General features: G+C 42.4%; 1 protein-coding gene across 3 annotated transcripts in view; it reads left to right on the top strand.

The window, feature by feature from the left end:
* Positions 1-12,765, top strand: part of KMO (kynurenine 3-monooxygenase) — a 387,929-nt gene that overhangs the window by 343,752 nt on the left and 31,412 nt on the right. For all 3 annotated transcript variants that reach the window (XM_069607648.1, XM_069607647.1, XM_069607649.1), the window contains one exon: positions 12,572-12,654. In XM_069607648.1, coding sequence (XP_069463749.1) covers positions 12,572-12,654 — 83 coding nt within the window. The remainder of the gene's footprint in view (positions 1-12,571; positions 12,655-12,765) is intronic.

A 12,765-nucleotide genomic window follows, 5' to 3' on the forward strand; every position in this document is an offset into this window, starting at 1 on the left:
GGCAATTGTAAGTAGAACCCTCCTCCAGTGGGACTTCTGGAAGATAAATGTTCAAGCCCCAGTCTGACAGAAGCAAATGCCACCTATGACCCATAGTGGCGGTCTGTGTCCCCCCAAAACTTGCTGCAGCCAGAAAAGTCTCCTGTAGGGAGCTGTGGTACAATCAGAGTTAAATTCACCCCCTGCTACAATGTTGTGATGGAGACAGTCCTCCAACCAGTCAGCTATAACACCTTCCACTACTTTGAAAGTATCTACTTTTGTGTTGGACAACGAATTCCAGTAAACGTTCATGAACAAAAACAACCTCCCCTTTGGAGCCCCGTCTAAACATACTGCCACCACATTATCTGAGGGCGTGTGTATTTCGGAACACTGTCCTCTAAAGGCCATGTCTATAGATATAACTAGACTCACACTCGGGCGTCCTCTAGTTCTTTAGAAAAATTCACAAAGCCATCAATGTCCACACGTGTGATGGCCATGGTTTCTTGCTGCCTAAGAATGTTTTTGTCCTGGAAAATAGTGTATCGGTGTGCTGCTATTAATAAGTTCTTGAGACCACAAACATTCCTTGACACAATAGACCACTTTGCTGTTGGTTCAAAGACACTTTTTCGGTACACTTGATTTTTTAAACTTTTCTATTGCTGCCTCCAACCATGACCAGTCCTGAATTTGGGAGGATAGTTGGGCCGTCGATACACTGGTTGCCTCTGACAGAAGTTTGTTTACAGCGCTTGCCTCTCCTACCCGAGTCCTTGTCCTCAGGACTTGCATAAATGCTTCAATCTCTGTCGAATTGTTTAATGCATAAAGATCATAATCCAAATTTCTTAACCAATATCTCTGGTCCCAGATTAAACGAGCTACTAAATTAGAATGGAGATTACTGTCCAATCTATCCACCACCTCTTCACGATAGACCACCGGATCTGTGTCGTCCAAGTGTAACAATCTCAATGCAAGAATGTTCGAAAATATCTCCAGTAATTTACCCCTATTTAAGATAATATCGCCATAGGTAATTGGGATGTAAACCCATCCTAGACGGGTGATCAAAGGGCCAAGAAGACGAGTAGCCTCTAGTAGAAGTATAGGAAGTGTATCTAAGATCGAATTGTGCAGCAACGTTTGAGTATTTATAGGCTCGATCGTACCAGCTCCACAGTGCACTTTTGATGAGACTTGGTGTTTCTTCCCTGCTCATAGCAACTCCCGTTTTGCCTGATGTTTCCGTTTCCAGATTCGGGAGTTGTTCTCCAAGTAATTTTGATGCCTTTGTTTTTATCCTTGGAAGGTTGGAGTTTCACAAAGGATGTGATATTTGCTTGCAGGGTTTTTTTTATCCTGATCGCAGTAACTCATTTGCACCCCTTTTTGGAATCTGTGAGTCACTCGGGCCACAATGTTTTTGTTTCCCACGTGTCTCCATAGCCTCTTCTCCATTGTCCATATTTTCCTGAGTTAAATCTACTGGCTTCTCAGCTAGTGACATTTAATTTATGAAGTTCTTTAATGAATTACTATTTCTATACTTCGCTGGTAATTCATTTTTAGTCTTTTTTAATTGCCTACCTTTCCTCCCTTTCTACTTTCTCCCTCTTTGCACTTCCCATTGTTGATCATGACTGCCACCATGCCCGGACTGATTAGAGCCTTAGTTCAATCATCTACATCATTTGTCAGAGTTAGGTGATCTCCCCCCGATCTGCAAACAGGACGTTCGGGGGCTTTGTGACCAGTAGCAGTATCGAAAACTGCCAAAGGGGCAATGTTTTGTCCCCTGTTCATATTTGATGTTTGACCCATAGCCTTTATTGTGTCATCTTGCGCAAAAAAAGTGGCTTGCAACACCACTTTTGCATCCAAGAAGGCAACATTTGTTTCCATTCAAGGACCACATCCAGGTCATTTACAAACCCCCCCCCCACTGCCCCTTCCAGATCTGAAGACATTGGTTTGCCCCCCTGGCCGGCCATCTCCTGTAACAAATCAGTTTTAGAGTTGTTGAATTCCTCGGTTGTAATTTGTGTAGGAGACAAAGACCACCCGTTTTTCCACTTTCCTCCAAGTGCGACGCGGTAGATGTAGTCACTAAAGTGTTGATCATAAAAGGAACTGGTGCCGGATCCAGAGGCAGGCCAACTTCCTGTAAGTGCTCTCCATCTTCATGTCCGTCCCTTCGTATGTAGTAGTTGGAGAATATGCACACTTGGACATGGGAGGGACCGTTGCATGTAACAAGGCACTCATCTCAATAGGTTTTTTCCTGGCGTGGGCTACCTCAGGGTTGCTACCCCCTGATTTTGCATCGACTAGGTAGCTCAGTGGGTGATTCAGAGGGAAAAGCCCTGCACAGCTCCCAGCAGCAGACTACAACCAGCTGCTCATACTATGGTCATACTCCGATCAAGTATGATTGACAACGGGGTACAAAAAGAGGGGGAACAATGCCTGATAGCAGGAGAGAATTTACGGCAGACTCTCCAAACTCAAATCGTATTAATAGGGAAAGAAACACATAAAGAACTATCCCTCAGTAATTACAACTCACAACCTACCAAAACCTAACAAAATGAGTCTAGTGGTATAATTCCAAACAGGAATTGTATTACAAAATTCAAAAACATTGTCACATGATGTTTTTCGAAAGAAGATTAAAACATTGTTGTTCAAATAACGACGCTTGTCTCTACTCCCCCCTGGTCTATCACCTGTTGTTTTATTATCGAGGTTCAGTATCGATCATCTATGTCTTGTTTATTCATTGTGTTTTGTTTTTTATGTTGCACACTTAAGGCTCTGGGTCCTGTGGAGCACAAAACAAGTGAATAAAGTAAAGAATTACATAAAACCCACTACAAAAGCCACATGCATGGTACAGTACATAAAAAACATACACTTTCAAAATTCAATACATCCAAACTTGGACAATCAGACAAATATATAATGGTCCAATTTATGTGGTTACATAATCAGCCCAACATGTTTCAGTCCCTACACAGACAGTTACTGGGACATTCATCAAGGGCTATCCAACTCGGAATAGCAAAGTTTTATATATTTGTCCGGTTGTCCAAGTGTGGATGTATTGAATTTTGAAAGCATATGTGTTTTTTATGTAATATACCATGCATGTGGCATTTTAGTGGGTTTTATGTAACTCTACAATGTTTTTTAATATTGTAATGCATTTCCTGTTTGTAATTATGCTACTTGACTCATTTTATTAGGTTTTAGTAGGTTGAGAAAGTTTTGAGTCACCGTGATTCTGACTCTCCAGACTCAACAGCTCTACTTTTCCTCGGGAGAAGGAAGACTCACCTACTCCAAGCACAAGTGGACCCACAGCCCAGCCTGGCATACCACAGCCAGCTCAACTCAGCCTGCTGCTCTCTGTCCTCTGTCCTCCATGGGCACAAGATGGAGCAAGGCATGGGTGAAGGCACACAGCAGCAGCAGAAACTCTCCCCAAATCACTCGCTGCCCGCTATTTTCTGTACACTGAACACACTGCTCTCAGCAGCATGTGGCGACCCCCAGCTTGCCTCAGTTTGATTAGAGTAAGGCGTCTTGTGGCGTCAAGCCGCACCATAGGAAAACGGCAACAAAAGAGAAAATGGCCGCTTCCGACAACCACAATCCCTCCAATGTATTTTGTCCCTTCTCCCCTCCCCCTGCCCCACTTACCTTTCACTTCCTTCTCCCTCGCCTGCGCTGTGCCAGTAGTGTTCCTGGTGCTTCCCTGACACGCGACAGGCCACCATGTAAAGAGAGAAGGGACTACGTGGGGTTCCCTTCTCCCTGATCCATGGCAACCATTTTTTAAAAAAAAATTGTTTTTTAAGTTGTGAAACGGCGAAGACGTTGTTTCACAACTTAAACATTATCAGGTAATATTGCTTAAGTATTGTTTAAGAAAAAAGTAAAAACACTGCCACCAATTTCTCATGTTACAAAAGACCTCTTATCGAAAGACTTATGGGTCTGGATAAACCCAGCCTTAACCATGAACTATCGCACACTTTCTGGGAAAGGTTGGAATATGGTCCTTGGGTAAAGTCCTGGACGGAACGAAATTGAGAGACTTTGGGTTTCTTAAGTTTAAATACAAGCTGAAAGCTAAAGTTATCCGTCATTGAAGGTAACTTGTAGAAATGTTTAGGAATTTGTTGATGACTTTGGGTATGCGCCTTTATGATGTTCCAGACTTGTATAGATTATCCAGATCTACATATTGGTCTGTATCATTCATATACCTCATTTTATTAAAGTGGCTGATTCAAATGATATGTTTTCTAAGGGAAACGCTATGTGGGAATTGATTTTAGGCCATAATATTTCTTATGAAGCTTGGTCTTGTATATGTGTGGGGCCTTCTAGGTGGAAGATTGACTTGGATTTAAGATATACGCAACAGAAGATAAATCATTCTTTGTACTGGTCTTCATGGAAAATGTGGCATTGTAAATTGTTACCAATGGATTTGTGTTGGTCGTGTAAACCTGTCAGTGGTACAACTATTCCTATGCTCTGGCATTGTCAGAAGGTTCCGACTTATTGGGATGCAGTGTTACAAAGGATAGATATGGTTTTGGAGTTCTTTGTTCCAAGATCCCCAATGTCTTTTTTGTTAGGATTGATCTTGAGAACCCCAGAGCTAAATACTCCGAAATAAAGGTGGGTTTATAGAGCACTCGTTGTGGCAAAAAAGCAAATATTTCGATTGTGGAAGAATATGGCTAGGCCTTTCTATGAAGATTGGATTAATAGTTGACTGATGCTTTCTGCTAAGGAAAACGTTTCTTACAACAAGAAAGACATGTTGGAAGAATATGAAGACATTCGGAATGCTTTTAATGAATTATATGGATGCATTTGTGTTGTCCCCCTCTGCCTTTCAACCTGGCTGTTAGTTATTGATTATAAGCTTTGTAATTGATGTTTTTGTTACTGGTTAAATAAAAGAAAATAGTTGAAAATAATAGAAATATCCTTTAAACATTGCAGTCTTTTAATTGTCTTTTCTTCCCCTCTCTCTAATTACGCAGTGCTGCATCTGCTAGCTTTGCATATTCTGTGTTCTTTCTACAGGGGTTGGTTTTTGTAATTGTTTCCAGTTAGTTAATACTGTACATCCTGTGTTTGATTAAAGTGTATTTTTCTATAGAACCTTGATTGGACTGCCCTTTCTTTTGAACTGTTATACTTTGCTGTTTGTGTTGCTACTGAACCACATTCATACCCCCACTTGAGAGTATAGCTTTCCCACGGCCCACATTACCACAAAAGGCAAAGGAAGTGTATCTCTTAACTGTGCCTTTACCTTTATGATTGTGTTGGCTCCTGGTTTGTAGAAGTGTGAGGGCTGAGTTGGTGCTTTAGCCTCTACTCATCCTTGCACTCCTGCAGGGCAAGAGTTAATTTGTCACAATCTGGCTGCCACATGATAGGACCAGAATGGATGTCTGCAGGACTATCAGCATGTAAATTAACCCTATATTCTTACATTTATTAACTGAAGTGGCTAAATTAAACAATATGTCACTCATTTGTTTGGTGAACAGATTGTTACTGTTTAGGGGATGATCTGTTAAAACAAAGTTAACACAGCCTCTCTGTTCGAAATTATCCGCTCCCTTCTTATCTATTGTACGTTCTTTTGTGATCTAAATAGCAGTGTTCCTTCCTGTACATAAGTAAATAAATAACTAGAGCACAGCGTCTCATTGGCTGTAAAGAGACGGGACTTGGAAGAGAGGATTTTTACATAATCTTTAAACCGAGTGGCAAGGCCGCCGGCTTTTATCCCCGTTCTATCCCTGTGAATAATTTAATAGCTTAGCGGGGCATTATACACTGCCGATTGAACATTAATTAGGGAACAGCTTAGATTTAGATGCAGTGCTGACTATCTTTTTTTTCCTATCAAGTTCACGAAGAGAGGTATTGGATATATTAACGGGAAGATTGCAGGACAGAACAGCTGAGATTTCTAAATGATGCGTGTTAAAACATTTCAGATAATTGCTATTGTGATATAGCACTTCACTAGCTGCCAGAGGCGTGTACAAAAGAAGCAGTATGCAATTTACCAGTCGCTAGGAATGGAAGCAGTTATCAGTAAAAATATTAGAGCTTACTTGGTAACATCGTTAGCGGTTACCAGGAAACTGATAGAGAAGCGCTTCCCTGGCATGCTGAACATTGACTGTTCTTGCTGGAATGCATATATACCGACCTGGACACTACGAACATCATGGTCACACACCATACAGAAGCCGCTTTTAGTGCTGGTATATCACCTGCTCAACAACAAAGTTAACCAGTCTCAATGGCTATCATAAGAGACATGCATTAGGTTCTGCCACTCCAACTCCCCACACTGTATTCCTTCAGATATGTCTTTTCCTCCGCCTCGTCCAGATTTTAATTCCTGAGGAGAGATGCAGCGTGAGGGAGAAGGGAGCCATGATGGATATTTTGATATCTAATCCAACCGTTGAGATAAGGTCTTCAATCCTGCTCTCTCTCAAGCTCAACTGAGATATTGAAATGGAGTTGTCCTTCCACGTGAACGTTTTTGTTTGGGCCAATCCGCATCACCAGCAGACGGAAGCTGTCTGCAGAGAAAGGCCAGGAGAAAGTCCAGCAGAAAGGCCCCGTTAACATCCTGTTAGCAGCCGGGCTGCAGCCTGCAGCTTCCCTTTCACCTCCTCCAATCGTGTCACTGAGTTATATCCCCATTGGAAGTGCCCGTCGGCATCCATAGTTCGCTGACACGAATGCCCGAACCTCAACCACCTTCTCTCTGACCACCAATAAACAGTCCGTTGCTGAACTCCCTAAAATGAACTAAGTCACGTTTATGAGTTACTCCTGTTGTTATATTTGTTGCTATACTATTACTGTCACATTCTCATTAGAGATTTCAACCATGTTAGGTTGGCTTCTCGTTATTATATTCCCTTTCTGTGTTGTACCGAATTGTCTACCTCGTGCAGGGAGCCCCTTTATTAGCCACACAAATGGCCTCACCAGACTAGGTTGCTACCGACATCATCCCATCCCCTGCTCTACCCCATTCCTACCCTCTACCTCACCATTCCTGGCCATCCAGGACTACACCAACACCCCTAGTGCCACCACACGTTTGATTAACTCAGAGCCCACCACCCCCCTATATGGGACCGCTTCCAACTACATACCAAAGATCACTGACGATTCACGTTCCTATCCCATTCAGGGTAGCTCTAGACTCCATCGTCTAAGACCAAGTCCACCCCTACTCAGGGCTATTGTAGACTTAATCGTCTAAGATCATGTACTAAAGTAAGCTCTCTCCACCACAAGTCAGTCATAGCTACATCCATACAGGCCAAGCCTATCCCCAATCTATGCAAAAAGGATAACAAGACACCTGCAGTAGTGACCACCAAACCGCCTGGCAGTCTTCTAGTTGCACAGATCCTGACCACCCCCACTGTACCCAAACTCGAGCCACCAGCCAATTTCAAAGGTACCCTCATTAATGCCCGATCAATAGGAGCCCACGCAATTGAGATACACAATCTCATTGTTGATCAACAATTGGACTTTCTAATGGTCACAGAAACCTGGCTCCACCAAACATCTGGACCTGAGCTAGCTCTCGCTATCCCACCAGTCTATACTATCCTTAGGGCCGATAGAACCAATACCCATGGAGGTGGCATAGCCATTATAGCTAAAACCAACCTACAATTAAGAGCATGTCCCATTGAAGACCTAGAAGGTTATGAAATCCTCTTAGCCAAATTCAAAATCAACCATTAATCAACCATCAATCCCGTGGTGATCTATAGACTGCCCAATATCAATACCCAGCCAGACATAGACATAGCGCTGCTATTAGCACCATTTATGAAACCTAATACTAAATGTATTGGTGATTTCAATTTAGGCTTTAATGACAGTCAAGACCACAAAGCCAAAGCCCTTGACACTGCCCTTAAAGATATGAACTTCGCACAACTTGTGAATGCCCCTACCCATATTAAGGGAAGAACATTGGACTGGATACTCTCACTCAATGTTACACTAGCTATTGAGTCAATCACACCCCTTGATTGGACAGACCAACATAGTGTAAACTTCACCCTTATGTGTAATGAAACATGCCCCCCTAAAACCAAGACTTTGGAAACTTTTGAAACTAAAAACATTTGCAAGCTCACAACGGAGAACTTAAACCCCATTCTCAGCAAAGTCTTACTATCCAACCTGGTTGCTAGTGATAACCAATGCCTCTTGGCAGATACCTACCACAAGAGTCTCACCTCCACTATTGATTTTTTAGCACCACTAACAACCAAAATGCGACGTGCTGATAAAAAAACATGCTTCTGGTTTAACGATGAACTAATATCGCTAAGGAGATCCAAACGATCGCTTGCACATATCCATACATAATCTCACACCCCAGACTCTGCTAATGCGTTCAATGTTTCAAACAAAACTTATAAAGCAGTGATTATTTCCCATAAAGCAAATGCCTCCTCAGACTCATAAGAGCTGTTCTTCATCCTCAGAGAGTTGGAAAACCCCATCCCAGCCACCACCCCAGTCAATTCCAGTAAAGAATGGTCCACCACCATTCAAGATGCACAAGCTTCCAAATTGGAGCTGCTGCAAAAGAAAATAGTCACTAAAAGAAAAACGCTAGCTGATAAAAATATCCCAAATAACACTCCCACGAAATCCAATGAAAACGACACCCTACTATTCCACTTCACCCCAGTGACCCAAGAACTAGTGACTAATACCATTACCAAATTAAAAGCTTCTAACTGCAAAGGGGATGACTTCCCTTCCCATCTAGTTAAATCATGTATTAATACTCATTTTTTCAACGCCTCCTTCAATACAAATATAGTCCCAGCCAGTACCAAAGAAGCTTAGGTCCCCCCACTTCTAAAAAATCCTACCCTGGACCCAACTGTGCCTATGAACTACCAACCAATAACCACAGTACCTTTCTTGCTTAAGATCATTGACAAAATAGCATACTCACAAATCCAAACCAATTTTGAACAAAACCGGCCCTGGGAGCTAGACAATCTGGATTCAAACCTAACCATAGCACGGAAATGGCACTCATAGACTTGAAAGCCAGATGGACACCATCAGAGACTCTGGGAAACTATACTATTACTATTGGACATATCTGCAGCATTTGACCTTGTAGATCATGACAAATTATGCACCACCCTAGCGAACGATTTTAGTTTCTCTAAAAATGCTACCCTCTGGGTGAAATCCTTTTTAGCCTATCGCACGTCCAGAGTCTCCATAGGCAAAAACACTGCTGATCCTATATCAGTCGCCATTCAAGGATCATGCCTCTCACCAATGCTATATAACGCATAAACAAAGCTTCTATTCTCAGCACTAGACAACATGGGTGTCATCTACACAACTTCGCAGATGACACCCAGATCCTCATACCAATCTCAGGGAGCTATGACCAGGACACATTGACCATCAACAAAATCTGTGCTATTATTCAAAATTGGATGGCCTTGAATAGCCTGTGCCTTAACGATGAGAAGACAGAGATCCTCATCGTGGGCTCCCTGACCAAAATAGGTAACCTCCACCCTGATTATTCTTCAACTAACATTGATGGCACGCCAATTCCGGTACTCAAACAAGTAAAAACATGAGTTTACCTAGATGCAAATCTCAACATGGCCAAACATATATCGGCACTGTCGTTGTCCACATCCTACACATCTAAATTAATCGCCTTAAGCCGCTGGTTCCTCACACCTACCAACTGTATTACCCTGGCTAGGGCTCTGATACTATTGAAGTTGGACTATTGTAATGCCCTATTACTAGGGACGTCCAAAACTAACGTAAGCAAATTACAATTAATGCAGAACAAAGCACTACAGGCTGTAATAGGAATAAAAAAATCTGACCACATCTCCAACATCAGAAGGGAGACCCACTGGTTACCCATTAAGACCAGAATCATATTTAAAACCTTATGAATCACCCATAAATGCCTTGCTAAAAAAGCCCCCATCTATCTGAATAACACCATCAAGAAAAAAAACATCTAGCAGAATGCTTAGATCCAAGGATAACTCAGCCCTTGTGGTTCCTCGCTTCAGTAGTACCAGAGCAGGAGGTAGTAGCTTCCAAGTATTGCCCCCCCCCCAAGAACTCCCTTCCACTAAACATCAAAAATGAGGAATCCTTCCTCGTATTTAAAAAAGCCTTAAAAACCTGGTTGTTTAAACATTATTAGCAAATGTATATAAAAGTCACTGGCGGTCAGCCTCCTTAGGTCTAGTCTATTTCCCTTGGTATAGAATAGACGTGCACCTATTGGATGCCTGAGCCGGATTTTGTAAATACCTATGATGTCTGTTTTGTCTTTTCTTACGTATGTTAATAGTCCGTCTATGCCATAATGTCTATTCTGTAACAGTGTCAATCTATAATTATGTAAGTGAATATTCCAATTCAATGATAAAGATGACTGTAACGACGCCATCATACCTCAGGTTCTGGGCATGTAACAGATGCATTAATAAATAAAATAAGTAAGTAGAGTAACTGCCTTTCTATCGTGGTCAATGTTATGTCCCTGGAATAACAACCTGGACTGTAAATGGACAGTAAATGAAACGATACAAATGATAAAGTAAAAATAGCGATACAAATGATAAAGTAAAAATAAGTAATTCTGCAATGAAAAGAACAGAAAGGGGAAGCAAATTCTATGAAAGTTTGTATATTTTTCCGTTCTTCAATTTTGCTATAGTTATTGACAGTAAGTTATTTTTATCTCTTCATTTTTAGTTATTTTTACTGCGTACCATTGTCCTCCGAGAGCTAAAGCTAGTGCTGCGTCTTTTCTTTTGCCAAATGGTATCTCCTTGGGAGGATAGCTTCCCTCGGGAGGAAAGCTCAGGGGCTCGCCTTGGAAGCAAGACAACATGGAGCAACACAGGTTCGATCCCCGAGTCAGCGCTTAGAATCCTCTGGGTATTAAGCGTGTTATAAATAACATTTCATATCAGACAGCTGTATCCAAAACAATAATGAAGAGGGGTGATTCCAATGGGACACTATGACACAGATGTGTTATTGGTGCTCTCCAATTGTCTGTTGCTAACACGGGCAAGAGCAATAGGTTCTATGCCATAAACCCGCCCAACAAAGGCTACTCTTCCAAAATACAGCCCTTTTTTGGTTGTTCCAGAACTGCCTCCAAAGGGTGGGATTTTCATTGCATCGAGGGGTTTTATCCCTTGAACCACCCCTTGTGCCGTTTTCCTGCCCCACCCCTCGGTATGTCCTGGCTATCACGCCCAAAGTCCCCACCCAACCTGCCCAAAGCAAACACCCCTCTCCTAATCATCCCATCTCCCCCGAACCTCTGTACATTTAACAGCTCCCCCGTCCTCCCTCTTCTAGGCTGCAGCAGGCCTTGCCTTTTCCATCTGTTCCAGTGCGGCCAGCTAGGCCGTGATTCATGGGCGGTCCCTTTAAGAGACGGCCCAGGAAAGGTGGTGTAAGGACTGTATACTGATCGATGAGGCCTTGCGGACACCGGGATATGAATACTCTTTGGGTGCTATTAAATGGTCCATCAGTAGGGCCTCACCACGACTTGGGCGGTAACGCTGGCGCTATTAGCGCCGGCGCTATCTGCCCTACCGCCGAACCCCCGGGCGATAATAGCGCCGGATCACGAGTTCGGGGGTAATGGTATTCCCCATTCCCCATTGAGCCCATTCGGGAATGCCCTATTCCCCATTGGGCTCAATGGGTACATTTCGCGCTAATACCGCCGGCGGATTTCCCGCTGGCGGTATGAGCGCGAATTTTCAGCGTATTTCCCCCCAGCTCAGAGCTGGGGCGAAATCCACCAAAGCCCTGATTTGGCGGACCCTTAAATCTGGTGGTATTAGCGCTAACGCCGGATTTAAGGGTTACAGCCAAAGTCGTGATGAGGCCCAAAGAACCTATGAAAAATAACTTTCAATTCCTTATCTACTGGCATGGAACCCCCTGAAGATAATTTCTCTTACCACAAAAGTAAGATGAATCAAAGAAATGCAGTTAATCTATGGATTGCCTGCTCAAGGCCTGTATCATTTGTGCAAATAATACCAAACCTATCAATGATCAGTCACTTTTTACCACTTGTCAGTAACAATGTTGTCTTTATCGATTCTCTTGACTGAACCCATGTTTATGTAACACATTGATTCTGGAAAGTTTACCACACTGCAAAATGCATGTTATGGATTTTGATTGAAATTGAATATATTAATAAAAGTATCATTCTGCTGACGACCTGCTACAATGCAACCTGCCCAGATGCTGCAAGCATTGTGAATTGCCTGCCTTATGATAAAGTACTAGTGCACACCATTTTTTAATCGCTTGCATTATCAAGGCATATTTCGATCGATTTTTTAAAAATAAATTCACATGGAAGTTAATATTGCTTTTCAAACAATTATATCAAAATCAAATTTTTGTAATGAAATACTTTTTTTCCCAGAGATCTGCTTGCCTGAATTTTCGAGAATCCGGGTGCCGGATGCCCACGCAATCTCAGACTTGGCCATGTACAATTATAAAGAAGTAAGGAAACGTGCATCCAACTATATACAAATGGGCGCATAGTGATGTCCAATGAGGCTGTACTGTGTATAGATTAAAGGTGATTCTGTGGCAACTGCCTCAGCATTGATT

The sequence above is a fragment of the Ambystoma mexicanum genome, chromosome 4q, assembly GCF_040938575.1.
Source record: "Ambystoma mexicanum isolate Mex_15411 chromosome 4q, UKY_AmexF1_1, whole genome shotgun sequence".
Lineage (NCBI taxonomy): Eukaryota > Metazoa > Chordata > Amphibia > Caudata > Ambystomatidae > Ambystoma > Ambystoma mexicanum.